The following is a 27,829-nucleotide window of genomic DNA, read 5'->3' as shown; positions in this document are numbered from 1 at the left end:
AGTCTCGTATATTCCTTTTGTGTAAATAGGAGAAAAAAAAGTAAATTCATCTATCAATTGAAGAAGCCAACATATAATTAACATCATTTGAATCAAATGAAAACAAAAGCATCATCTTAGTTTAAATAGCAATTGAAAAACATTCATTATTCACCAAACTTAAAAGAATCCTTGATGTCTAAAACAAAATCCTCACTCACTTCCTATATACATAAATAATAAAATCAATGAACAAAAATAAAGAATAAAATATATATGTATATATAATCTTTTCTCCACTCATTCAAGTGACTAAAATATCTCCAACCCTTTATTCATTTGTTTGAACCTTAGCTCCATCATCATCAACTTCAGCTTCAACCAATTCTGGCTTAATCTCCTCTAGTTGCTGCAAAACTTGCTTAACTTCTGGCCTTGCAGAAGGTGAAGGATCAACACAATGTAAAGCTAATTTCAATGTATTAAGAAGTTCATCTCCTATGGTTGGTGCATCCCTCATGAGTTCCAAATCAAACACTTCATTGGTCCACTCTTCTTTAACTATCGATGCAACCCATTGAGGCAAGTCCATTCCATTGGTTGGTTCTCCAGGTGGTTTACCAGTTAAGAGTTCCAAAAGGATAACACCGAGGCTGTAAACGTCGGTTTTTGTGGTCGGTTTCTTCGTCTTTGAAAGCTCTGGTGCATTATAGCCAAGACTTCCTGCTGTAGCAATGATGTTTGTATTGGCAGAAGTTGTCATTAGTCTTGAAAGACCAAAATCTGTGATGTGAGGATTTGTTTGCTCATCTAATTGTATGTTGCTTGAGGTCAGATTGCCATGTACTATATTCTCTTGATTGTGAAGGCAACATAGCCCATTGGTGATTCCAATTGCTATTTTCATCCTTGTTGGCCACTCGACGATGATTTCAGGTCCGCGAGCTGCAGTTATACGTTTAGAAATATGTCAATATCAGAAATATTGTCATGTAAATTAAGAGATAAAATATTTATTGACAGATAAGATTAGCAATGCTTCTAAGTAAGTTTCGGATTCTCATCAGTCGCGAAGTAACACAGTCTCATGAGATAGACCCATTAAATCAAGATCAGATAGTCTGTGTTTCAACTTCGACAAATCAAGTCCATAATGAATACTAAGTCTAAGCATGAGCCTTCAAATCTTGATCCACTAGTACATATCAACGACTACGTGTAATTGTGTGAATACTAGAACTCAAATGCATTCTAAAAACTACTTAGTGCTTACCATGAAGTTACATAGTCACACATCAAACACAATTATGTGATCTGGACCACTGAAACCAGATCAGTCCATGATTCAAGTATGGCAAATCTAGTCCAAAATTAAAATACAAAGTCGGAACATGAGCCGTTTCTACTGTTGATCCACTAGTACATATCAACAGCAATGTTTGATTGCGTGAATACAGAAACTCAAATGCATTCTAAGAACTACTTAGTTAAACACCACTACATAATCTGAACCATTGAATCAAGATTAGATAGTAAATGTTCCAACTTTGAAAATCAAGTCTAGAATGGTAATACAAAGTCAGAATCTTGATCCACTAGTACTAAGAATGATTGCCTTAATCCGAAAACTCAAATAAATTATAAGAACTACTTGGTTATAGTGCTTACCATGAAGGAATGATGCTAGGCTTCCTCTACTCATGTAATCAAACACAAGAAGCTTCTCTCCCTTAGGTCCAAGATAGTAAGCTCTAAGAGCTAACAGATTTTGATGTCTGATTTTGCCAAGTGAAGCAACCTCAGCTTCAAACTCCTTCTGTCCTTTAGTAGTCTTCTCCCTCAACCTCTTCACAGCAACTTGATTACCATCTTCCAATGTTGCCTTGTAAGCTGTTCCATAAGCACTTTTCCCCATTATCTCAGCAGTAGCACACAAAAGATCATCAGCAGTGAACACAAATGGTCCATCAAAGTGAACTAGTTTTCCACCAGCTTCACCTCCTGATACAACTTCACCACCAGCTGGACCGCCTTTCTCCACACTCCTAGCAGAAGCAGCAGCTTTGGCAGCTTTGCTACTCTTTCTGCTTGAAGAAGCTCTTTTCCTGACCAAACAACAAAGCAAAAAGCAGCAAAGTAATAACAAAATCAACAAAAGAACACCAGCTACTATGAGGATTATGTCCTTTGTGCTCAATTTTCTGTGATGTTTCTTTGAGGGAGGTTCTTCTGGTGATTGAGCTGGAAGATTATGAGGTGGTGGTGATGGTGAAGGACATGGTTTTGAACTTATGTAACCACATAGACCAAAGTTCCCTTCAAATGAACTAGCATTGAATTTTTTGGAAAGTAGAGATGGAACATGACCAGATAGATTGTTATGAGAGACATTGAATGAACTTAGATTTGCTAGTTTAGTAAAAGAATCAGGAATTTCACCAACAAATTTGTTCTGAGACAAATCAATTTGACTAATGTTTGAGATGTTTCCAAGTGTTGATGGAATTTTACCATCAAACTTATTGTTCTTCAAGTTAATCACAGAAAGGTTATGTAAATTTTCAAAAGTATTAGGCACATGGTTTTCAAGATGATTGTTTTCAACATTCAATGAAACAAGAGAAGACAGATTAGAGAAGCTTAAAGGAAAACTACCATTGATAGCATTGTTTGAAAGATCAAGAATTCTAAGCCTTGTAAGTTTACCTAATTCACTTGGAATAGGACCAGTTAAATTATTGAATTCAAGAGAAAGAATAGTTAAAGTATGTGACATAGTGAATGAACTAGGAATTGAACCAGAAAGTGAATTATAACTCAAATTAATCCTGAAAATCCTAGTTGAATTTGCTAAACCAGAAGGAATTTTACCAATAAGTGAATTATGACTAACATCAAAAGATTGAAGCATTGGACAATTAGCAATAGAAAGAGGAATAGAACCTGAAAGCTTGTTATTGAAAAGATAAAGACCTCTAAGATTAGGAAGAAAACCAAGAGAAAAAGGAATTGAACCAACAAGTGCATTATCATGAAGACTTAATTTCCTAAGAGATTGAAGTTGACCAATTTTCTCAGAAATTTTTCCACCTAAACTTTTCCAAGGAAGTTGAATTGCAATAACTTCACCTTTCAAACATTTGATTCCAACCCAATTACCTGAACAAGCACCTAAACCACTATCATTCCAGCTTTTCAAAACCCCTTTTGAATCAATAAGTTCATTTTTAATAGCCCTTAGAGATTGAAAATCAGATTGTGTTACAACAACACCATCCCATAAATGACCTAAAACAGGTTCAACACTAAAACATACAAAAAGTAAAAAACTCAATAAAATAAAACTACCCTTTTGATTTTTTCTACATTTCTGAAATGGGTTTAAGCCAAAAATCAAATCTTTAGCATTATGCCAAGTATTGTTCTCCATGGAAGTTGAACTAAGAACAACAATGGCTATGCTATGCAAAGAAACAAGCTTTCAATAAGAGAGTGAAGAAAGATGAAAACTTTAGAGAAAGAGAAAGATTTCTGATATTGGGTATGTGAGATTGTGAATGAATGAAGAAAGTTGAAGTGAGGTTTATGGTTTAACGAAGTGAGAGATAAAAGAGCAATTTTTAGTAGATAGTACAAGAATGGGTCAAAGGTTGTTGCAGTTTATGTTAATAATAACGGCTAGTTTTTGTGACTATAGTTTACATTATTATTCTTAGCTTATGCAATATTCAATTATTTGTGCATATTTATCTGATTAATGTAACGGATTGGTTTGGGGCATAAGAGACAATGCGTGAGCAGCACCGATCAGAATAATGAGGTTAATTTTGGTCCCCAACGGCTACTTTTCATTGGATTTGGTCTTGGGTTTAATAAGGGACCCACTGCCACGTTTTTGTTCAATGTCACCATGATGACTTTTTTACTTCATAAATAAACCAACAAATTTTCTCACTCATCATATGTAATGTATTAATCTCTTTTATTGGCTTAAGTGCAACTAAATTTAGGTAGGATTTATATCATTTATAGTGTCACATTTGAATTTTAACAATGTTTTTTTAAATCTAGGTATTTGGATAAAGGATACTAATTCAAAGACCAATTTTACCAGAAAAAAATTAACCTTTTATTTTAACAAATTAGAGCATTATTTTTGGCAAACATCAATTTTGATCTCTGAAAGTGTAATTGGATGTCACAATAATCTCCAAAAGTATCCAAATTGCAAATGCATCTATAATATTGCTGTAATTTTATTGATTACTTTTTTTTGTTGATAATTTTATGGATTACTTTAACCAACAAAAAAACACACACGAACTAAATTTATTACCTAAAATTATATTTGTCAACCAACATAACTAATAAAAGAGATATTTATGAATGTCTTTACAATTTCGATACATTCATAATCCAATTATGTAATAAGATCGAATGAGATTAGCAACTAAGAGAGTGTTACAAAGGATAAAGCTTGATTAGCCTTGAATTACCAAATTTTGTGAAGTACCTAGTTCAAGAAAAAATGATAATTTGTTACTAAGGTTTCTTCTTTTGGGTTTTCATCATGTTTGTCATATAAAAGGGGTTATCAAAAGCAGCACCTTTTTAGTGATGATGGGTATTAACATGACACGGATTGCCCACCTCACCTGAAGCTTTCATAATTCATTATTCTATACATTATTGGAGTGGAATGAGTAGAAAAACAAAGACAGCACATGATAAGGGTTGTGAATTGTTCTTTACGTTCGGAAATATTCAGTAGTCAAGGTCACAACGAAACTGGGTGTATTTTAATAATTTTGGGGCATATTTTGGACCAGCATGCATGGTGAAGAAGTGAACATAAAGAAATTGAAAATTGGTTGATTAAGAATGAAGCCATATATTCCACTTTTTCAACAACAAACCAAAAATTGAAATGTAACCAAAAACACGGTAATAATTTTTAGGCTAAAACTGAGTTTTGATCCCCTATTTTGTCTCACTATTTTCAAATCTACATTACAAATTTAGTCCTCAAGTTCTTAATCGCACTCCCCAGCAATATTTATGCGCTTTTGTCCATGCTAAGCCTACTCTGTGATACACATACACTATCCATCATTGTGCTGAATATAAACTACTGTCCATTCCCACACTGGCCTAACCCCCTTTGAGGTCATCTCATCTATGTGGTCTCTCTGCATGCTTTGTAGGATTATGTGCCTAATACTTTTGTCATTGATGTTTTTTTTTTTTTTTTTAGATTTGTTGATAGTTGTTGATTGTTTACTCCACACATCCTCTCTAATTTGAAGCACAAACTTAACCAATGTACAACCCCAAATGAAGGCTATGGAGGACGTCAAACCTCGTGGTAATACATTCCATATTGGCTCATGGATTTATGATCGTTTAGGTCCCTATCAAATCCCTATCGCCGGATTACAATTCCTGGTCAACCACACTACAAGAAGGTGCTCAAATGATCCATTGATCTGTTCTAAGTCCTTGAATGCAGTGGTACAACCACATACTGTCTCAATCTCCCACGATATAACATTGCTCTTTAGTCTTTACGCAACTGTTTCAGAATAGTCTGATTTTGAAGCCCTTGGATACCTCTTACAACCCTTCAGTTTCTACTTGGGTTAACCTGTGAAGGTGCGACTTGGGAAGGGTTAACCTGTGAGAGTGCTACATGGGTTCCCCACAAACACATTTATCATGACATTGGTCCTTGAGGACAATGACAAATCCTATGGGGGAAGGAATAGTGTGCCTATGGGTCAAGCCTACTTCTAGGTCCAAGGGGAGCATCTCACTAGTTCATGATCACTCGATTTAATAAAGGTGTGGGTAGTCTTGTAGGAACCTTCTATTCCTTCTTTTTGTTACTTTCTCAATCGATCCATGAATTGCATTCTGCTAGCCAGTTGTGGCTATTATTGCCTAAGATTCCAGAAAGTTACTACTAGTTATGAATTGCTCTATACGTAAGAATGACACTGTCAGATGAGATAAAACAAAGAACTATCCAATTTCCTCAACTTTAGTGCCTGTACTTGTACTTGAAAAAGTTGAAACCAGTTTTCTACTTCACATCAGAAGAATGGGGGAGGAGGAACTTGTTTCTCTATTTTCAATTTCACATTTTGCCCAGATAGACCAATACGAGTAGTGTACCCTATAATCACCACTACAATAATTTATCTGGAGTGTATAATATCACTAACATGAGACATGTACATTGCTTTTAAATTAGCTTATATATAAATATAATTTTTTAGAATTACTATTGATTAGTGAAAACGATAATATAATTTGTACACATAGTAACTAAATTAAAGAAATAATAAACAAAATACAATTGTCTATGCCATTTTTACGTGCCCCGCTTTCCTACATTCATGAAAACCATCCTCTCTCTTTGGTGATGTGAAGCCTCGAGTAGTATAATATATGCTACAGTAATTTTTTCAATCATTGTTTTGTCAGTTTTGTTATAAGGTGGACCATAATGAGTATACATCGATACAAAATAACATATACGCACACACAAGGATTTAAGGATATGGCAAAGCCAAAATCATCTCCTTCCCTCTCGTCCCCAAAAGTTACAAAGTGAAATGGTTTCACAACATTTTCACATAAATTTTGCAGCAACCAAATTACATGATTACAAGATTCTGGAAGTAGAGCCAACAGACAGTATAACCAAAACAAACTCAAACAGACCATCTTCCTGAGATCATAATCAAAATAATACTCCTTGAAGATACAAACTAAACAGAATTGAACATCCACTAAAAAAAAGTCATTTCAACACTTTGACAGATATGGGATTTCACAATTGTTACCTAAAAATCTGACAGATATATAGCAGATTATCCCACTTAAACTCGTTAATGTATAAGTATGCCTCAGTTTTTCCCCCCCTTTTGCCACTTATCTTTTTAGAGTTTAGACCAATCATCAATTCATGAACCGAAAAGATCAAAGTTAGAACATTAATCATACACAACTCTAATTGAAAAAACCAGCATGAGAGAAAATTTGAGACATTTTTCCACGATCGAATTAACCGTCTTCCTCTATAATTTGACACATGCAAACTCTCAAGTCACTTTCAACAAATGTATCAAGTTAAAACCATTTCATGCAAACATCAGGAATACCTGAACTCCCCAAAGTCGGGGAACCATGCACTCACACGATCAAGGGATCATGTCATGGCAGATCTGGTCGTTTATATTCTAACCTCATCAAATTGACCCTATCAAGTCCGCGATCCACCAATGTACATAACAACATTGATTGTGCAACTTAACAGAACAAGGGGAAAAGATTAAACCCAGTTTCTATTCTTTCTTCACACCAGAAATAATGAGATCTAAGCAATATCAAATGGACATCATAACGATTATTGTGTTATAAACAATGTCGAACAATGATGAATTTCCCTATTGATTTTCTCTATTGATTCATAATAAATCAAAACAAAAAACCAATAGCTACTAAAATTACAAAATGAATAAATGGATTACAGAAAATTAATAGATCCATCAACAACATAACCAAATCCTGTATAATACAAAATCAAAATAACAAAGATTCATGATACATAGAATATCAAGATTCATGTTCACCTATATGTATATAATCCAATTGACTAATACAGATCAAGAAATTTAAAAGAAACAAAAAATATTTCAGCACTGGTTTCACATCTCGGACCAAAATTCAACGGATCAGAAGAAAGAAACCGTTACCATTAACAGATCTAAACGCGTCCGGTGACAGAAGGAACAGCGGCTGCAGCAGCAGGAGCACGGAGGAAGGAGAGGAAACCCGTAACCTGAGAATTTTCTTGTTCATCAAGGAAGAGATCCTCAGGAGCACGGAATGCACCGTGGATACAAACAGCAGCGACACCGAGCATCAAAGCGGAGACAAGCACCGAACCAACGCTGGTGAGGAAAACAACGAAGAGAGTGAGTCCTGAGAGAATACCTAGGGTTTCAAAATCGGTGAATGTGCGACCGAAGATAACAAGAGGACGATCGGAAGGACGGAAAAGGTAGAGGAATGTCCACGAAGCGAGAAGACCGACGAGAAGAATCAGAGAAAACGGATTCGTGAGAAGCGACACCGCAAGGATTCCGGCGACGATGGCGTAGTAATTGACACGGAAGTAGGAGTAATTCTTGCGGACACGGATCGTGGCTTCGGAGAATGATTCCGGCTTTGAGAAAGCGGAGCGATCGACAAGCTCTGTCCATGGACGACGCTGAGCGAGGCCGTTACGGAGAGACTCGGAGAGGTTGTTGATGAGGACACGAACGGCAGGGGAGTTTGCGGGAGCATCAGATCCGGTAGCGGTGGCGGTTGATGAAGGTGGTGGAGGAGGGATGTTGGCGACGGGAAGGACAGGTGGTGCGGTGGATGCCATTGTTGTAACGGTTTAGAGAGAGAAAGTGGTTTTGGTTGAGAGATTTTTAGAGAGATTTTTAGAGAGATAAAGTTTGTGACGTGAATTTGTTAATTGAATGAGATGAAAGGGGTTTTTGGTTTTTGATGAGAGAGAGAGAGAGAGAGAAAAGGTGAATTTATTGCGTAATCTAATCTTAATGGTTAAGGTGTTGAATCCACCGACGAAAAAAATGCAGTAAATTTGCGGGTACGAATGTGATTGGTTGTAACTCGTCACACGTCGTTAATATCACGCGTATGCGGAAGTATCGTAGAAGTTTAGTCAATTTAGTCAATAAAAAATTATAATTACCCTTTATTTTTACTTAATTTAATACCCTTTATTTTTACTTAATTTAATTAATCTATCTATCAATGTTAAATTAAATTTCTTTTTTTTTTTTGGGTAGAGAAATTAAATTTCTTTTAATTGGTGAAAAAATTATTTTGTATCACTTATAAATGAAATATTTGTATTTAATTGATATATGATTGAATGGTCAGGCTTTCCATTTGGGTGTTAAACTTGCTGAAGATTTATTTGAGTTTTATAAAATAAATTAAAAAAAAAAAATTGAGTTATACATGAGATTGACTTTAAAGTGATAGTTTTTTTTTTGACAGACTTTAAAGTGATAGTTAGAAGAGTTTAAATTCATGTTTTTCAACCTTTTCTTAATGAGATTACTATTTCTCTTCTCCAAACCATCAGATTGACAAACTTCAGTGGTCTACATTTACTATGAAGGAAATAAATGCATGATTTTACTTACTAATAAAAATAATTTACTTTTCCGTAAAAAAAAAAAAAAAAAATTATCCTCATTGGTATTTTTGTGAAATAGTCTATTAACTAGAAATTGTACTTTTTAGGAGAATAGTGAGAATGTATTTATCCTCATCATATCCCCCCACAATGTGTGTGAAATTTTTTTTATTTAAAAATAAATAAAAAAATATTCTTAGGAGTAATTTTTTTTTTAAACAAACACAATCAACTCATTTCATTAATAATAAATGATTCAATACAACGAGCGACACTGTTTAAATAAGTGCACTGCAACCATACCAAGAAATGACCGCCCTAACTAAAGTGTGAGCCGTCATATTCGCTTGTTGCTTAATGAACTTAATCTCATAGTTTGTATTACATTGTAGCAATAGCTTAGTTGATGAAATAAGAGAACTCAATTCCGATACTCCTTGGTGGTTACCGTATATGTCGTCAACCACAACTTTAGAATCGCTTTCAAAGACAGTATTGGACCAACCTCTAGAAATTGCTTCACGCATAGCCTCCATAATAACCGTAGCTTCGCCTTCCGCTGCCGTGAATTTATGGATACTGTTATTTGTACTAGCAGCGACAAAAGAGCCTTCTGAGTCCCTCACACACCATCCCTTCTGAGTCCCTCACACACCATCCCCAGCCTGTATAATTTGTATTTTGTGGTATGCTCGCATCGACATTGCATTTCCACCAACACATAAAGTTTCTGCCACCGCATTTGTGCTGTAACATGCTGAATTGAATTGCTTGAGTAAAGGTTTCGCCTTCCTAGGAGTAATTGTTAACCAAACCTTTTAAGTTAAAATCCTTGAGTAAAGATTAATTTTTGCATCCATGTAACAAACACACCCTTAACTCTCTAACTCTCCTTGTTCAACCGAGTCTTTGAGAAAACGGTTCTTTGTTTATGGTTTAGTGTGCGTGTTGGCTTAAAAAAAAAAAAAAGAAGACAATATTTACCAATTCTGAGGGAGCAAGACGAAGAGAGTTAGAGAGGGAAGGGGCAATATATATATATACATAGAGAGAGAGAGAGAGAGAGTAGGGAGAGGTTGGAAGGGTTAATTACATTACATAGTTATACATTAGATTAAATTTGCTTATAAGGGAGGCTAGGCTACTCGCACTTTAGAGACAGTGACTTACTGTTATATTGGATAAGCAGAAGCCAACAAGAATACGAGAATAGTCAAGATTCATAACTAAAAATCCATGTGCTTGGAACTTTGTGAGACATATATAACAGAAAAAACACAGATAAGAGACTCGGATAAGATTTTTTAAAAAAAAGGGCACAGAAGGTTAAAAGAGAAACAAGGGGAAACATAGGGAACCTTTGAATTGTCAAACAATCAGAGTAAAAGGGTAAAGAAAGTTGGGGCTTTACCCCCTTTATGTACCAAAAAAAAAAAGGGTAAAGAAAGCACAAGTCAAATGTGAGAACACGGGTCAGGTGACACGATACTGGTTGGAAAACACCGGATCAGAAGTCAAAGCACCAATCACACCGCTATTGGGAACTATTCACAACTATGACAAAAACCAGACATTAATCTATCATAGAACTATTATGGCATCATATTAGTAAGCAACAAAGACAATGATTTCATCTAGGTAACATGTTTAACACAATGCATCATCAATACAAATATCCAATTTAGATGGTTCTTGATAAATAATTGTTGTCCAAAAGAAACCATAAACACACATAATTCCCATTTGTCCATACAATCAATCAAGTTGATTTGCATGACTTGCTTAGGTTACCAGAAATGCTCAAGTACTTATGTTTCAACATCAAATATAGACACAAAAGCAGAAGTGAAACATTATGAAGACTCACTCCATCGAACATTCAAGGCACCATAACCAAACTAACACGGAATTCAGAATGTAGAACCGTTCCATCCAAAGTTGGAACCCTGCAAAACAATCATATCAGAAGTGTCATCAGAAGAAATAGAAGAAACTATTTACAATGCATAAAAGTAGACACTGGAAAAGTGAGTTGATGTCAAGAAGAAACGGATAGAATTACTAATTACATCTTAAAAGGAGCTAACTAACAGTCTTGAACAGTAAGGATTAATTTACATGCCCTATTGCTGATGTAAAGCATGCAAACACTGTGCATATTCTTGACTCTGATGCGCCTAAACAAAAACGAAGAATGCAATAAGAAAAGAGTCTAGGGCAACAACCCTTCTTTTCAGGACAACTTAGAAATTTATACACTTGCCTTGGTGTCATAGAATTTCAAGAAGAATCGATTCTTGGGCACAGACAACTTGGTCTCAAGAATTGCAGCAACTGCAGCACTAAGCTTCTTGTTCACATCAGGCCCAAGACCACCAATGGACACCAATTCTCCATAAGCTGCTGGCTGCTCAGTCCCACCAAAAGATATGGGTACTGATCCTTTCAGTACAATCATCACATACTGCAAAACCAGCAAAGGTCATATTAATGCTTTAAAACACACTGAATTAGTCAAAGCTAGAAAACATTGTGGCAAATCAGAGAATATAATAGAAGAGAAAAAACTATCAACCACAAAAGACAATTAAATGTATGTATAACCATGGATCCAGCATCAATCTAAAGCATCTTTAAAATACACTCAAGAAAATTGTTTGTTCTAATTAAAGTATGGGACATGAAAGACATCCATACGGTTCCAAAGGGTTTATTGGCTAAAAGAAAGGAACCAAGCAGTCGGGAAAGGCAACTAGAAAAATATCAAACAGAAGCATTTGAATTTGACTTTAACTTTCCAAATAAATTAAATAAATCATGTAATTCATTATAAAACCCAAGCTGGTGTGGTTTTTGATATTCTGGATATTTTTAGTCCCCCTATACCATCCCTCTTAGCATGTTAGACACCTGAATTTGTTGAGTGTGTTAAAATTTTCAACAAAGAGCTAAAGGGGTTCCTTGTCTGAACCAGAAAGGAGAAGCTACAGTACACACTACACAGGGAATGGCTTATGGGAAACCTCACAAGCCTTTTACTACACTTGTTCAAACAGGCAGTTCGACAAATGCATACTGGAAACATGAAATGGTTAGATACACAGTGAAATGTAGAACAACTTAGGCCAAAACACTGTATTTGCAGACAGGCCATAGAGGAAGACTGAAAGAGTATCTTGAGGGAAATCATGTCCAACACCCGCTATTAGCAGAACAGGAACCCAGATAAGAGTTTTGAACCATTGGTGTTCTACAGTGGGTAAGCTGGATTTGCAAGACTGAATCTCCATCTTCCACTTACGATCTAATAATGAAGGTTTTGAATAAAAAAATGGTGACATGGAAACAACAATTGCAGACACGTTGTCAAGGTTTTTGTAGCTTCTTCACATCAGAAGCATTTGTCTACAATTTTCCAGTATATCAAAGATCAATACTTAACTACAACCCCACAACCTAAATCTTTTGAAATAATCAAAGGGTAACAACTCCAACCGCAATATCAAGGCTCCGTTTCAAACTTGAATACATTTCAACTGGCTGATTCTAGGGTATTCCCTTTAAAATAGGGGTACACCGGTGTTCCCCTCATGTATAATTAAAAATAAGCAAGATCTTCATGGTTCATTTATTTTTCTCAAATAATAAAACAACTGTCAATAAAAGGAAAGGGATCACTGGTATACACTCTCCGGTCCCTATTATAAGAAAAAAAAAAAAAATAATCATTTCTTTAGGTTAATTGAACAACAGATGTATCTGGTTCTGGTCTATAATATAAATCAGATACATTAGTTATCCAATGAATAGTGACCGGAGAGTCTCCCCATTTTAACAATGGGGGTACACCGTAAACAAGGTGCATGCTTTGAGTAGTAGTCAGTTTGACCAAAACACGGTGACATGGTAACTTCAGTTGAAGTTTTAAACTATAGCTTACGCAAAAATGACGTGTCACACCATTGTTTCAGTCAAACTCATCTACAATCCAGACATGCAATAAGCCTGTTTGAACCTTGAACTAAGATGCCAATTGTAGAAAAAACAAACTAACTAAAAATCCATTTCCAACAATCGATTTTGATTATAGCTTCCAAAAAACACAGTTTTCTATCTTCAAACCATTCTAAGAAATTAGGTCACAGTCGCACAGAACATAGCAAACCCTTACCCCTAACAGAATCTAAAAGCTCATCATCTATCACTATTACAAAATCAATACAAACCCTAGAAAATTATTCAAACAAACTAAAAATTGCAGACATAGAAACATAGAGAGAGTACCGCTTCAGGTTTTCCGATGATAGATGCGACGGTGGAAGTGGCTTCAGATAGGATGGAAGAGGTGTCGACACCTTCGAGGTTAACGTTGGTGGAGAGGTTGAGGCACGGCATCGTTTCGGTATCTCTCTCTCTCTCTCTCCAATTCACAGTGACAGACAGAGCTACTCCTACTCACACCACTGGTTGAAAATCTAAACACTTTATAATACCAACGAATCAAGACACTACATCGTTTTCTATGTTGTTGTTTTTTTTGTTTTTTACATTCTTACTCCTCCTCAAAAAATTTGTCATTTAAGATTGTTTTACGGAAATGTAATTATGTTGTTAAAAGAAATAATATTTTTATTAAATTACTCCTGTTAGTTAAAAGTTTGTTTTCTTGGAAATAATACATATATAATAATTATTAGGATTACAATTGGAAAATATTATATTGAAGAGTGAGAATGACAATTATTTTGAGACAAAATTTTATTCCTAAAGTGACAATTATTTTGAGACGGAGGGAGTATAATATTTGATGATCTAATTCTAAACCATGTTATAAACTAGATACATCAAACATTTTATGAATCTAAAAAATAATTTTTTTTTATAATAAGAATTGAAGAAAGTATATAATTAAATATTTTTTTGTTAGGTTTATTGAATAATTGATATATCTAGTTCATATTATAGATCAAATACATCAGTTATTTAATGAATTAATGTTTAAAAATGCTAATTTTTAACTATGTATTTGATGGAAGTTAGAATTAAAATCATTGAAATATTTTGACAATAAATTGCAAATAATTTTTTTTTCCCATGGATGCTGCAAAAAATATAGCATTATCTAACTTTCTTATTTAAATAGTGCAGGATTATCCCAATAATTGTAACTTTTATTTTGGCTGATGAATATGGAAAAGGAGGATAGACAATTTTTTGAAGAGTTTAGGGAATAGAGGTTGGAAGGGGATATATGCAATTGATGAAAAATATAAGACATCGTAAATTCTAAGTGGACCTATTTAAATTGATTTATTTAAATTTATCTATTGACATAAATATTATGAAATTATTTCTCGAAACTTATAGAAACCAACAATTATTTATTTTGCTGTCAATATTGAAATTCCTTAAAACTTAATAGTGGTATCAATTGGTCAAGAGTAGAATATTACAATCTTAAAAGATAGAGTAAAATAATACAAACAGCATAAGTTCAACATGCTTTAGTAAAAAAAAGTTCATACAATTTTATATCCTATATATTAATTATATTCAAATAACTATATTTAATTCGAAATTAGCTTATCATGATCGTTAATACTTTTTGCAAAGGTCACCATTGATGTTTATCTCCCTTCATTGTTACCATAAACACTTTTTAGTTGCCATAGAAAACTGCAAAATATAATAGTATTATATTAGCTTTATAAGTTGAATGCATAATCAAGCTAATATGCAATGTCATATTTTAGTTAATTTTTGCAATTAGACAAATTAATTTTAAGGAGATAATAAAATTACTTCTATTTTATGATATACTTATATTGTTAATAAATGTACTTACCGTATCTAAAATGTTTTCAAAAACTTTGACTCCTTTGGTCCCGTAGACTCCTTGAAATCAATAGCATCAAAAAAATCTCCAACATAACAACTCATTAGTTCCATCCTTGCCTCAAGACATGGATCAAAGAGTTCCATATATGGAACCATTTTACATTCCTCAAAGCCACCAAGAGTATATCTACAAAGTGAATTAATGGTGAAATAAAAATCAATACAATGAGAAAGAGTAAGGTTCTCATGGTAAATTAATTTCATAAAAAAAAAAATATAGATGAATAGTAAAAACTAATTAACCATAAAGTCTTACTTCAAAGAGTCAAATCCATTATATTCATGAAGCGAACCATTAAGTTCCATTCCAGCAAGATCAAATCTCTGAAAATATAATTCAAGTGATGTATAATTAATTATGTATAACAATCTATCTAACTATGAATAATTATCATTGGATGTTTCCATTAATATATCAATATCAATATCAATATACTTTACCTCTTCGAAATTTGATTGTACAGAGATCCACCTTTCTTTTGTAATAGTACTACCAACTGCGCACACAAAATTGTTCATAAAATTTAGACAAGCATTATCACACGTCATACCAAACACTACTAAAAAAAATTGAAAATTTGGTGACCAGATTGAAAAACCAATTCTGATGATCAGATTTATTTTCCTGTCTCTAACTTTCGTCGTTATTTCAAAAAAAAAAAAATAGTGAATACAACTATTTCCTCCAATAAAAACTTAAACCTCACCTTTCATTTGTACTTGTGAAGTGTATAAGCTAACAGAGTTCAAATGTTGAAAATATTTGATTGAATTTCCAGACTGAAAACACATAACTAAAATTGGTCATCTTGCATAAATGAAAAAAATTTCTATAGTAATGTGGAGGACATGACTTAATGATAAATATGAAAACATAAACTAAGTACAATTGAAGATATCAAATGTTAAGGGTGCCCCTAAATTATGATTATGACTTTGTTATCTCTTGGACATGCAATGATGGTGAAACATATTAATTGTACCAGTTTTTGTTCTAGGTGACCATTCTCATGTGACTTAGTTTTTTGAAAAGCTTCCAGTGCCTCAACTCTTTCCACAGACTAAAAAAAAAAAGTTAAGTTAATTAAATATAAATAGGATTAATTAATACGGTGGTGTCTAAGGTGAGGGCAACCAATTAATACTAGTTAAAATACTTTTATTCATAGAAATCAACAACCTGTATCATGGTGTATAGATTTTTGAATGAAGCACTGAAATTCTCACCTTCTTCGCTAAACCTGGTGGTGGTGCCTCTATATAATCCTTCATCTTGCTCTCATTATGAGTGTCCTTTACATTGTCTAGCAACAAGAGGTCTCGACTTTTCTTGCCAACATCTCGACTTTTCTTGCCAACATCCAATTCCATCAATTTTTTAAATATTCGAATTTTCTCACTCTCGTTTACCTTTTTCTTAATTGGGTGAGTATGCGTTGAATGGACGTATGAATCTAAAAAATAAGTAATATTAATAAATTTTCCCACTATTTAAATGATTAAAATGCATTATATGTGATTCATTGATTTCCAAATACTTCACCTTTCTTCGGAGTTTCACGCGATGGAAAAGATGGACATACATTTCTCCACTTTGTATTACATCGTGGTACAGGTGTACCAGGAGCTATTGCCGTGGAAGTAAGTAAATACATTAGCATGTTTGTTTGACTACGATCTAGCTCAAACAAAAAATGCTTATTATCGTAGTAGTTCTCTACAATAACTTGTCCAAATTTATCTTCAGACAACGGACGACATTGAAGTTTGACACGAACTTTTACCTTAAACATCAATAACACGAGAGTATCGATATTTATAAACCTTACACAAAACATGATCATCATCATATATATTATAGTTTAGTATGTAGCTAGAGAACAATTAGCATATAATACCTGTGCTGGATATTGTGTTTCATCAGAATAATCATCATTAATCCATGCATAAGGGTCTATATACATTTTTCCCTTGCTAGATGCCTCAAAAATTCCATGAAGCTTCCTATCAGAATAATTGAATAGAAACAAAGGCAATCCAGGTTCTATGTTTTTCACATAGGAAAAGTGTGGAGCTGGTAAGCCTGTTAAAACAAATAAAAATTCCCCTTAGTTACTAATAAGTGATCCCATAGTCTCACAATCAATGGGAAGAAATTACCGACATCTGAACCAAATTAGGCGGTCCAGTTGATCGGATACTGGTGTTGCAAAAGACTAACCAAAAAGTTGTTTAGATAGACATTCTTTCATTGTAGTCCAAGTGCATCCAAATATGACCCCACCCAGTTGATTCTTCCTCAAGTTTCTACCCAGTTGAGTCTTTTTAGCAGTAAAAGTTTGTGTTTTCCTTTCTCTCCTCATCCTAGCACAAGAGGAGAAAGCTTATTTCATTACACAATTTTATGACAGAAGATATAGAAGATAAATTTGGTAACAAATGTTAAGACATTTTCACATAAAAGTAACTTGAACAATGTACTTTAAGTGTAAAAGTTACGTTTAAGTCAAAAACTACAAATTTTAACCTCAATTTAGAATACATTTTAGAGGTAAATTCACTTTCGACCGACATCACTCAAATTTATCGAAATCAATTTTATAGGTCTAAAATTACTTTTACTCTTCCTACCCTAAAACCAAATGCGCAGTATCAATTAACATTGAAATTTAGCATGTTTGACACCAATTGATAAAAAGCATAACATTAAGAAGCTTGTCACAAATAAGTCTTGAAAAACAGAACATTAGAATCCTAATTTCTTAATATTTAACCAATTGTTCATAAAGCACACGAGAATATGTTACAACATTATCAATCACCAATTCAAATTATGCAACATTGTACTCACTCAAACATATGATCATATAAAACTTAAAAGAAATAAAAGAAACAAAAAAGAAAAACTGAGTGAAAAAAGTATCTGCATATTCCCTACTCTCCAAATTTCTAGCATACCAAACAAAATTTAGTGATAAAAAATAGATATAAAAGAATTGAGACAAAAAGAAAAATACATTTAGAAAGTTTTTTTTTTTCTTTTAAAATACTTGTAGAAAAATACTTGTACAAAGTAATAAAAGTAAGCAAATATTTATATAGCACAAATTGCTCATATTTTTTTTACTAATATCAAGTATCTCATAATTTTTACATTTTTTTTTTCCACAACCTCATCGTCTGTTCATGAGATCAAATTTTGTGTGAGTTTAACATCTAAAATTTCAGAATACCCCTCTTGGAGGGGGGTGGTGACATAGAAGTCATGCAATATGGCACATTACTTTTGGTCTTCGATATGATTATTAACATTTTTGCAATAAAAACTACCCCTTTTGCATGCTCTTTATGCTCGATATGGGTTTTTTCAATTCCACATGGTTATAAAAGTGTATTTATCATGATTTTTTGTTGAAAAATGTCTTTATCATGAGTTAATATATACGATAGGTTTGCTTGCAATATTAGCCGTTATAGATGGTCTTTATCATGATATCAATTCGGAACTTCATCACATTTTTCGAAGGTTTTTTTAACTGAGAAAGAAAAGATGATTCCGTAAGTAAAAGATGAATATGATTTGTGAAAAGTGTTTTTTAGTAAATGATAAGAATATGTGTAACCTAAAATATAATTATTTGAAAATTAAAGTAGTCAAAATTACTTCTTGGTAAAAAATTATTTATGTTTGACTTGAACATTTATATGGCAGAATTTGATTGGTGTCATGTCAGCATAAGGCATATACCCTTAATTTATGTGAGGGTAGAAAAATAAGTACCTTTTTAAAAAATAGTAGTAAAATATGTTGTTGTCGATACTAGATTATGAACCATTACATGAACCTTTCTCCTTAAAAACTCTATTGAAGAGTTGAAAAAATAAGACAACAAAATACTGTTAAGATTTAAATTAATAGGCATATACTCATATTGTTGCACCTGATTAGACTCTCTATCCTCCACACTTCCACGTGACTCGAACTTTTTAGTCGGTCTAAACTCAGTTGTCCAATGAATAACATATAGGAGACTTAACGCTTCCACTTCAAACAATTGGAATATAATATGAGAGTGACAATAAAATTTAACTTTGAATAAATGTTCTCTCTTCTCCAGCAAACTATACCATAAACGATCATTAGTCCATCAGATTACCCAGGAAAAAATAAAATAATATTATGAACTATCAATCTTCTGGATGCTGGCAGGATTGACCTTCATGTTTTTCAAATTAATTACTTTGATCTGTTTTATATTTTATAGAAATTACGTCTTTTTCTTGAGAAGATGTATTACTACTAAACATCAGCAATTTTGTAGTGTTTGTGACTTTACTTAGTCATTGGTAGTTTCATACACTCCAAATAATATACTATTGAACTTCGAGCTTTAGCAATAATGAAATGAAATAACAGAATCAAAAGAAATAATGAAATTTGTATCCAAAAAAGAAAAAAATAATAATAAAATAAAAATTGCGTCAACCAAATTGTAAATTTATTACTAATTAACACTTAATTTGTTGATGTAATTTAGTGGCTAAAAATTTCACCTAGCTGGATAAGTGGTGTGTCCGGAGTTCGAATCCCGACCTTACATATAAAATATAATATCGCTATCAATTGAGTTAAATTCATGACCACGTTGGATGTGATGTTTTACCAATTGATTTAGTTCTTTTGGTTATTAAATTGCCTCATTTTGTTGTACAAAAAAAAGCCTCCTTTTTGTTTACATGGTCGACATACTTTTTTTACTAAAAAATAACGATATTCATTCATTCAAATTGGTATAGATTACATCAATCAAAATCATTACGTATTCAAATATGCTAAAAACTAAAACTGATGAATCTGCGAACAAGCTCACATCATCTTAATAGCATAAACGGCATAATGTAGCCTACAATTGATATGACAGAATTCAAATATTCGGAATAGTCGTGTCTCCAGATCTGCAATATTGATGATGCTATAGTCATTGAATCTACACTGAATATGAATCAAAGCAGAGACTGACAACTGAAATTGAAAAACATGAGATGAACAAGGTGTCATATGCTTCAGCTGTTGGAAGCTTGATGTATGCAATGGTGTGTACACGAGCTGATATAACACACGTGGTTGGTGTTATTAGTAGATTCTTGGCCAATCCAAGAAAGGAGCATTGGAATGCTGTGAAGTGGATCTTGCGATATCTAAGAGGAACTTCCAAAATGAGTTTGTGCTTTGGAAGTAGAAATCCCGAACTAATTGGCTACACAGATGCAGATATGGCGAGAGATATTGATTCTAGGAAATCAACTTCTGGATTCTTGATTACATTTTCAGGGGGAGCTGTATCGTGGCGGTCTAAGCTACAAAAGTGTGTTGCTTTTGTCTACCACAGAGGCAGAGTTCATTGCAACAACAGAAGCTTGCAAGGAAATGTTATGGATGAAGCGGTTCTTGGGCAAGACCAGCAGAAGTACGTCGTGCATTGTGATAATCAGAGTGCCATCCATTTAAGCAAGAATTCAAGTTTTCACTCGAGGTCAAAGCATATTGATGTGAGATATCACTGGATACGTCACTACAAGAAAAAAGTCACTTTGCGACACTTGCATTGCGACCCTTTGGTTATAACCGTCGCAATGTGTTAATTCTTGGATTTTTGCAACAGTGCTTGCGACCCTTGGTCAAACTGTCGCAATATTTTGCTTTGAAAAGTGCCAAATCACTTGCATAAAAAAATTTCACACTGTTGATAAATCCCTAAAACACTCTCGCCGCTCTCTTCATCGTTCGAGAAGCGTATGAGTTCTTCAATCTTTGCTCCCTCTCCAATCTCTTTACCTTAAATCCCTAAATCAATCGATCTCTCCAATCCCTTTATCATTCCCTAAATCCTCATGACCCGTTGAGCATAAAGAAGAAGCGAGAACCCTAGATGGCTGAACCTTACTACCACCGTACCAGACCTTCTCCTCCTCACACTCCGGTGCTCCGCCGTTCTACCGGAGCTCGACTGCTCAGTCTATCCGTCTCTGGGTTATTTTGGGTTTGTTTTGATGTTTTGTATTCATTAGTACAGTAAACTTCATTTTGGTTTTTAATCTACTGTAACAATGTTATATGACCCAATGATTCTTATTCATTTTGTTGTGTTTGATCTAGAATTTGTTTGACATTTGTTGCTGTTTTAGTATTCTGGGATTGAGTAGATTAAAAATGGGATCCAGGTAATTGTTTGAGTAGAAATGGTAACCAGCAGCTATTACTTTCTTTTTGGGTGTTTTTTTATCCCTGTATCTGTTTCTTCTAGTGTCTGCTGGTTCCAAATGTGTGCATTTTGTTAGCCTTGCAGTGCTTCTGCTAAGAGGCACATTGTATCTGTTGCGGCTGTTTTTGGTTTGCTTAAAAAGCCTGTGGGAATCTGGTTTATCTTGTTTTTCAAACGTCGTTATTGTTAGCTTATTTATTTTAGTTTTTCAAGAGTTTTTAACATGATAATTTGATTATCTAGTTTTATTTGAAATTTGGTATAGGGGTTTTAATCCCACCAGGTAATGAGGATCTGTGATGTTGCGCTCTTCTAAATCGAGAATAAGCTCTGCTAAATAGATATAGAAGTATAGATCTTTTAGTTTTATCTGAAACTGTATTGGTGTGTGTGTGTGTGTGTGTGTTTCTAGATTTGATCTTTGATTTAAATTGTGATTCTCTATTCAAAATCAAATATCAAAAGAGAGGTAAAATTAAGTTGTTACCAGGGAGCATAACAATGTTTGAATTGAATAGTTTTCAGCATATATAATTTCTCTATGTTAAGTTTGGATAGGTACAATGTAAGAAACAAGACGGTGGCAGGTCTTGTCTTCCTCGCGGTTCCAAGGTATCGACTCACTCAGTCTCTTTGTCTTTCTAATATAAATTGAATTATGTAGTGGTTTACTTTCTTCATGCCCAACATGAATTCTATTATAGGGGAAATATTAACTTTGAGTTGTTTTGGACCTTGAATTTAAGGTGAAGAATGAGAAGCCAACCAACTGGTAGTTTGCAGAATCTGTTCAGATGAAGGGGAAACCAATCACACATACGACAAATTGCTATGGTTAGGTAGAATTTGTAAATTTCCATCTCCTTTTAACACTTACATTAAATAATGCTCTATTACATCATCGTTGTTGGAATTTTTGCTCCTCGGATTCTGAATGGGCCGTGTTATGTTGTGCGTGTTATCTACGTGATGGTATACCATTTGCTAGGTATTTTTCCTCTGCAATCTGGGCGGGGCTGAAACTGTACTTTAATACAGTTCAGTAAAACTCACGATGGCTCATTCAAACGGGTGAAAGAGCTCACTTCTGGACCGATAATTGGCTGGGAACTTCTCTTACCGAGCGACTGCAGCTGCCACAGCAACTCTGGCCGCGCCTAACAACTCCGTCCGCTTCATATATACATAACGGTGCATGGCGCATACCAGACTGCATTCAGGAAATTGATTCATCTGTCGTGCAGCAAATACAGCGTGTCATTTTACCGGTTGCTGCACTTCCAGATCGACTGATATGGTGTAATTCCAAAGACGGGAAACTTTCTACTAAGCAAGCAACGCTGCATCTGTCAACAACTGTGACAGTACCGTGGGCTGTTTGGTTATGGAAGAAATCAATCCGACCTTCGAATTTCTTTGTGGTATGGCGAATCCTTTGCTAATTGATTTTTGTTCTCTTTGTTTCTTTTTTTATCAAGTTCTACTATATGAATTGGATGCAATTCAGAAGGTTAGAATTGAGTTAGTAATTCGGCTGAGAAGAGACGTTAGTTGTGGAAAATGATTGACATTAATTTAGTTGTTAAGAAAAGTAAATTGTTAGTCCTTAATTTAGTAGCTCGAATTATGTTTTTTTTTTAGGTGTGATTTATGCACAATGAAACTAACCTTTGGGTGCTAAGTTAGTTTAAATTGATAAAAATAGTGTTAGATTGGTATAATTTGAGCAACACACGCCTTGTAGACTTTCACTACCATAGTTCATAATGATATTACTATTTGTAGAGACCTACTAAATAATGATTTGTCATTCATGAGCTCAATATTTAAGTTTGAAAGCTAATTAAACTTTTCTTTCTTCACAGTTTCTTATCATTTGTATTCTATTATGGCTGCTGCAATAGTAACCTCATGCTATCATTACAGTCATGAAGTTTATGTAACTAGGATCTCGTCCAGATACCTTTCTACACTGCAGAATCAGAAAGGTAATTCACAAATTAATTAATTTAATTTTTATCTCTTTTTAGATTACAATATATTAGCTTCTGGTAAGTAATAACAGGAATTTATCATAATGTAGCTTCTGCTATGAATTTATCTGAATAGAATTGGAAAGTAAAGGCCTAACTAATATAAGGTGTTGGTGGTTTTTGCTCCCCCACCCTTGTCATGTTTCCAGTTTTCATCTTTGTTTCTTTTTGTTCAAATGTGAAAATATTTGGCTTAATTGACTTGTAGTTTTTTTCTTTGATTTTTTACTCAACTTTGTTTTCCCTTTTCTTCATTTTCTTATGCAGAGCAGGAAATTGCCGCTACGCAAGGAGGTTGCTCGCACCTTCGTCGACAACGTCAAGTAAGTTCATACTCTTACTATCTTTCTCACTTCAAAATCTCACTTTACTTTGTTTGATTTGAGTGTGTTAGTTCATGCATTTGGAAGTAGCTCAAAACCTTTGCTGATATCTTTTTTTGTATTTGTGATTGTGTTTGTGTTTGAGAAATTGCTTGCTAACATGTGTGTGTATTTGCGAACCTTTTCTTCTCGTTGTTTTCACTTGGTGATTGGGATAATTTTGGGATTAAGGAAGCTGAAGTGGATAATTGAATTGGTGACATGGAAGGATAGGGAAGCTGGAGTGAAAATGGAGACTTCACCATATGAGGAGCCACAGAGCAAAATAATAGAAGAGCATGCTAAAAGGATGGAATCATTCTTATGAGTTTATACAAATGCATTTTTATCATACAAATGCATTTTTCTTATGGGTGTATCATAATATATTTTGATTTCATTTGTTATTAATGTAGGAGAGGGCACGATAAATGTAGCATATCGGGGAAAGCCAAGGATGAATTATTCACTTGAAACTGAGTTGATTGCAATGACTCAAATTATGTACTTTGGATGCTGAAATTGGTCCTCTTATAGTATGATTCTAGCTCTTTGTATATTATGATTGACCTTTTCATCTCTTTCTTATTAATTCCACTTAATTCTAGCTCTTTGTTTATTTTCTGTTACTTTTAGTATGTTCTTGCTGTTGCTGCTGCATAAGTTTCTGGTTTTTGTGCTTCTCACTATGTTTCTGGTTGCTTCACAGTTCTGTTTCTGAAGTCTGAATGCGAACCCTCCGTGAGACCACCGTGAGGCAACGCGAAAGTTGTTTGCTACCACAGCATCACTATCTTCAATCAATGGCTCCAGGTGCAGTGGGAGATGTGATTCCAGACGGAGCTTAATTTTGTTGCCCTTATTTATTGTCATTTGTGTGTGTGCTATAGGTCTGGGGTTTTTGATGATTGAGTCCATTCGTTTTTTTAAGTATCCTAATAGTTATGTTTTTCCAGGTAACCGAATAAGAAGAGTCAAGAAGATGGTAGCACTAATTAAGGATTATGAAGCAACATCAATAACTAGGAAATGTTTAGATATTTTAAGAACTTATTTTGCCATAATGTTTTGTATGTTTAACCACTATACTAATGTTTATGTTTTAGTTTTTCAATGTTTGAACTACATTGATTTTTTTTCGTTGGGAACTTCAAGTACTTTAATTAATTTTTTGATGTATGGATGTTGTCACTAATGAATGAATTATATAAATGAGATTAAGTTATTTATATTTATATATTTGTGCATTTTAATTTCTTTACTCTTGTATGGATATGTATTTGTTATTTAATAAGCCACTAAAATGTTTTAAATTATTATATTTTTTTTTTAAAAAAAAAAAACAGTTTGCGACGGTTTTGAAACCGTTGCAAGTTCTGCTATTAAATTCAGTCTTACGTGGAAAAAAACATTGCGACAGTTTGAAACTGTTGTAACGACGGTTTTCAAAACTGTTGCAAAGTTCTCTTGCGACACACAAATCAGCAACGGTTCGCTAACTGTCGCAGATGTGCAATTGCGACAGTTTCAACCGTTGCAAATCGCAATTTTGACTGTCGCAAAGTACCTTTTTTCTTGTAGTGCGTGATATGTTAGATTCCAAGCAACTACAACTTGAGAAAATTCATACTGATAACAATTGCTCAGATATGATGACCAAGTCTTTACTGAAGGACAAGTACGAGTTCTGCAGGACAACTACTGGACTGTTGGAGCCCTCCACCTAAATCGGAAGGGGGAGATAGATAGTATTTCCTCTTTATGTGGAGAGAGAAAGAATGAGTAATCACTATAAATTATAGAAAATGAAATTAAACCCATGAGAGAATTCGTAGTGAATGAAAATGAGGAAACTTCTCATAGCCACCTATTGTTGGAATATTCTGGCTATAAATTCATTTTTATGTTTTTATTTCTATCATCGGAGTGTGAAGAAATCCTTTTGAGAGATAAAAACCAAAAGAGAATGTAAACCACCATTTGTGTTGGTGAGAATTGTTGGTGAGAGTTGTAATAATCAGTTTGTATTATTATTATTATTCAATTAAACAGAAGAAATTCTTGTTATTCCATTGTTATTGTTATTATTATTATAGTGGGAAAAGTTTCATTCATGGATAATCAATCATTCGCCGACCTTGTATTAGGTGTGTTTTGTGTTATCTTTCCAAGCATATTCAAACTTATAAATGCAGTGCTAGTCCTCTCAAATGACATCATATAATCTGTTCTCTAGTTGAAATTTCAAGCCATGCGACCAGAAGACTTCATCTTAGAATAAAGGAAATAAAAAAAAATCTATAATCCCTCCCTCATGTTGATCTTAATAAGAATACTAATTAAAAAATTTGGCTTATACTAAAATTGAACTTCTAGTATTTAAATAATTTATGAGATTATGATTTTGAATTTTCAATCTTATCATTGTATTATTATGCAAAGAAACAAAAACTACTCACTTAAATTTATATACAAAAAAAATCCGTTCAATAAAATATATATTAGTCAATTTTTCAAGTCGCTAGCAAAGACTAAACCCTTTTAAAAATGCATTAAAAAAGACTTTCATATATTTTTCAGTGTCTAACAAAATTATGTGTTAGGTCAAGGCTTCATGGTCCTATATATATTATATATCAAGCAAAAGATGTACTCATCACACCCACTCACTTACATCCTAAGTTTCTTAACTTCCTCTCACTCCTTAATTCCACTTTTGTAAAAGAGGAAATTTTCCCTAACTCATAAGGATATGGGTTCTTCCCAAAATATTTTCTTCTTACTTCTCATATCTTGTTACGTCATCACACTTGTCGCCGCACAAGACGAGTCTGGTTTCGTAGGCACGATAGATCCTAAGTTGCTTAAAAAGAAAGTAACTACTAGCCATTTTAGATTCTACTGGCAAGACATAGTTGGAGGAAGCAACGCTACCTCTATTCAAATCCTACCACCACTCCCCAAATTTAACAACTCGTTTAGTGCTTTTGGTTTGGTTAGAATAATCGACAACGCTTTGACTTTGACCCCAAACGTGACTTCGAAGTTGTTAGGAAGGGCTCAAGGCATTTATGCCTCTACCTCACAAACCGAACTCGATTTGCTTATGATTCAAAATTTTGCCTTGTTTGAAGGAAAATATAATGGGAGCGTCATCACCATCTCGGGAAGGAATGTCGCGAACAATAAGGTTAGAGAGTTACCTGTGATCGGCGGTAGTGGTGTTTTCCGGTACGCTAAGGGATATGCCGAAGCTAGCACAATCTCCTTTGATCCCTTAACAGGGGATACTGTAGTTGAATACAATGTCTATGTTACTCATCAAAAATTATGATATGTATTGTGGGAGATTTTTTTTTTCTTTTGCTTTTTAATTAATTTTTGTAACTGTTTTTTGTTTTCAATTTCACATGTCTTATGTATCATGAATAAGTTGTGATAATCCTCAGCTTTGCATGCTTTTCATATGGGGGTTGAGCTCTTGAGCTGAGCCCTTTGGTTATTTGTGTGTAATTGTGGATGCCACAATGATTTTGAATAATAATTTATATTATTGGATAATATTTGCTAATGAATACCGTTAATATTCTATTCTAATTGTTGGATTATATTTTTTGTTAACTTTCCGGTAAGCAGAAAATTGGATTATATTTTTTGTTAACTTTCCAATAAGCAGAAGAATGAGCTCTTGTGTCCTGAAAATCCGTAATTCAACAATAAATTTTGGTCAAAAATTGTTTCACTTAAAAATTGAAGATTGTGAGTTTTATTTTATTCAATTTTTTCAAGGAATTTGTCCTTAAATAAAAATGTATTAATCACTTAGGGTGTGTTTGGTAACACAAATAAGCTAGCTTATAGCTTATTATACGAGCTTATAAACTTGTTTCAAAAAATTTAGAGGTGTTTGGTAACAAGCTTTTTGTACTAGCTTATAGCTTTTTTTCAGATGCTATTTCAAGTAGCATTTGAGCTTTATAGCTTATAGCTTTTTATACTTTATTCCATTTTTACCCTTTAATTTAATAACTACCTACTCTAAAAAATAAACTACCCACTATCAATTAT

General features: G+C 33.7%; 5 protein-coding genes and 2 long non-coding RNA genes across 8 annotated transcripts; 2 read left to right on the top strand and 5 right to left on the bottom strand.

The window, feature by feature from the left end:
* Positions 1-99: 99 nt before the first annotated feature.
* On the bottom strand, positions 100-3,698 carry LOC123924309 (probably inactive leucine-rich repeat receptor-like protein kinase IMK2). Its single transcript, XM_045977153.1, has 2 exons — positions 1,648-3,698; positions 100-924 (listed from the first exon to the last, which is right to left on the bottom strand). Exons 1-2 carry the CDS (start codon positions 3,407-3,409, stop codon positions 311-313), a joined length of 2,376 nt encoding a protein of 791 aa, XP_045833109.1. The 5' UTR covers positions 3,410-3,698; the 3' UTR covers positions 100-310.
* A 3,830-nt stretch (positions 3,699-7,528) lies between these two features.
* On the bottom strand, positions 7,529-8,632 carry LOC123923506 (PRA1 family protein B4-like). Its single transcript, XM_045976193.1, has one exon. The coding sequence runs from the start codon at positions 8,417-8,419 to the stop codon at positions 7,751-7,753; it is 669 nt and encodes a 222-aa protein (XP_045832149.1). The 5' UTR covers positions 8,420-8,632; the 3' UTR covers positions 7,529-7,750.
* Positions 8,633-10,810: 2,178 nt separating this feature from the next.
* Positions 10,811-13,709, bottom strand: LOC123924087 (macrophage migration inhibitory factor homolog). 2 transcript variants are annotated; one of them, XR_006814585.1, is made up of 4 exons: positions 13,490-13,687; positions 11,469-11,669; positions 11,275-11,382; positions 10,811-11,151 (listed from the first exon to the last, which is right to left on the bottom strand). XR_006814585.1 is itself a non-coding variant. In XM_045976850.1 (3 exons), exons 1-3 carry the CDS (start codon positions 13,598-13,600, stop codon positions 11,116-11,118), a joined length of 348 nt encoding a protein of 115 aa, XP_045832806.1. In that variant the 5' UTR covers positions 13,601-13,709; the 3' UTR covers positions 10,811-11,115. The 2 variants fall into 2 exon arrangements, 1 of the variants encoding a protein (XP_045832806.1); XM_045976850.1 differs by lacking the exon at positions 11,275-11,382 and having other exon boundaries at positions 13,490-13,709.
* Positions 13,710-15,137: 1,428 nt separating this feature from the next.
* LOC123920328 lies at positions 15,138-15,594 on the bottom strand. Its single transcript, XR_006813602.1, has 3 exons — positions 15,545-15,594; positions 15,360-15,427; positions 15,138-15,230 (listed from the first exon to the last, which is right to left on the bottom strand). It is a non-coding gene; the product is annotated as an uncharacterized LOC123920328 (long non-coding RNA).
* A 694-nt stretch (positions 15,595-16,288) lies between these two features.
* On the bottom strand, positions 16,289-17,395 carry LOC123922010. Its single transcript, XM_045974754.1, has 4 exons — positions 17,325-17,395; positions 17,002-17,186; positions 16,647-16,887; positions 16,289-16,557 (listed from the first exon to the last, which is right to left on the bottom strand). The coding sequence occupies exons 1-4, from the start codon at positions 17,353-17,355 to the stop codon at positions 16,289-16,291; spliced, it is 726 nt and encodes a 241-aa protein (XP_045830710.1). The 5' UTR covers positions 17,356-17,395.
* Positions 17,396-22,787: 5,392 nt separating this feature from the next.
* Positions 22,788-24,901, top strand: LOC123882050. Its single transcript, XR_006799683.1, has 4 exons — positions 22,788-23,354; positions 23,667-23,722; positions 24,178-24,297; positions 24,471-24,901. It is a non-coding gene; the product is annotated as an uncharacterized LOC123882050 (long non-coding RNA).
* A 1,517-nt stretch (positions 24,902-26,418) lies between these two features.
* On the top strand, positions 26,419-27,332 carry LOC123923119 (dirigent protein 22-like). Its single transcript, XM_045975773.1, has one exon. It carries the CDS (start codon positions 26,514-26,516, stop codon positions 27,093-27,095), a length of 582 nt encoding a protein of 193 aa, XP_045831729.1. The 5' UTR covers positions 26,419-26,513; the 3' UTR covers positions 27,096-27,332.
* The last annotated feature ends 497 nt before the right edge of the window (positions 27,333-27,829 follow it).

This window comes from Trifolium pratense, linkage group LG4 (assembly GCF_020283565.1).
Source record: "Trifolium pratense cultivar HEN17-A07 linkage group LG4, ARS_RC_1.1, whole genome shotgun sequence".
Taxonomy (NCBI): domain Eukaryota; kingdom Viridiplantae; phylum Streptophyta; class Magnoliopsida; order Fabales; family Fabaceae; genus Trifolium; species Trifolium pratense.
This window is presented reverse-complemented; position numbering and strand designations above follow the sequence as displayed.

Bases quoted from the DNA above. Each gene is read 5' to 3' on its own strand.
- LOC123924309 (XM_045977153.1), bottom strand. From the start codon at position 3,409: ATGGAGAACAATACTTGGCATAATGCTAAAGATTTGATTTTTGGCTTA. The intron at 925-1,647 runs GTAAGCACTATA...GTATAACTGCAG, and splicing joins CCTAGCATCATTCCTTCATG to CTCGCGGACCTGAAATCATC.
- LOC123923506 (XM_045976193.1), bottom strand. From the start codon at position 8,419: ATGGCATCCACCGCACCACCTGTCCTTCCCGTCGCCAACATCCCTCCT.
- LOC123924087 (XM_045976850.1), bottom strand. From the start codon at position 13,600: ATGCCGTGCCTCAACCTCTCCACCAACGTTAACCTCGAAGGTGTCGAC. The intron at 11,670-13,489 runs GTACTCTCTCTA...CTGGTTTTGCAG, and splicing joins TCATCGGAAAACCTGAAGCG to TATGTGATGATTGTACTGAA. The intron at 11,152-11,468 runs GCAAGTGTATAA...ATTGTTTTGCAG, and splicing joins TGAAATTCTATGACACCAAG to GGTTCCAACTTTGGATGGAA.
- LOC123922010 (XM_045974754.1), bottom strand. From the start codon at position 17,355: ATGAAAGAATGTCTATCTAAACAACTTTTTG. The intron at 16,888-17,001 runs GTATTATATGCT...TTGATGTTTAAG, and splicing joins AAACACAATATCCAGCACAG to GTAAAAGTTCGTGTCAAACT. The intron at 16,558-16,646 runs GTGAAGTATTTG...CTTATTTTTTAG, and splicing joins GCGTGAAACTCCGAAGAAAG to ATTCATACGTCCATTCAACG.
- LOC123923119 (XM_045975773.1), top strand. From the start codon at position 26,514: ATGGGTTCTTCCCAAAATATTTTCTTCTTACTTCTCATATCTTGTTAC.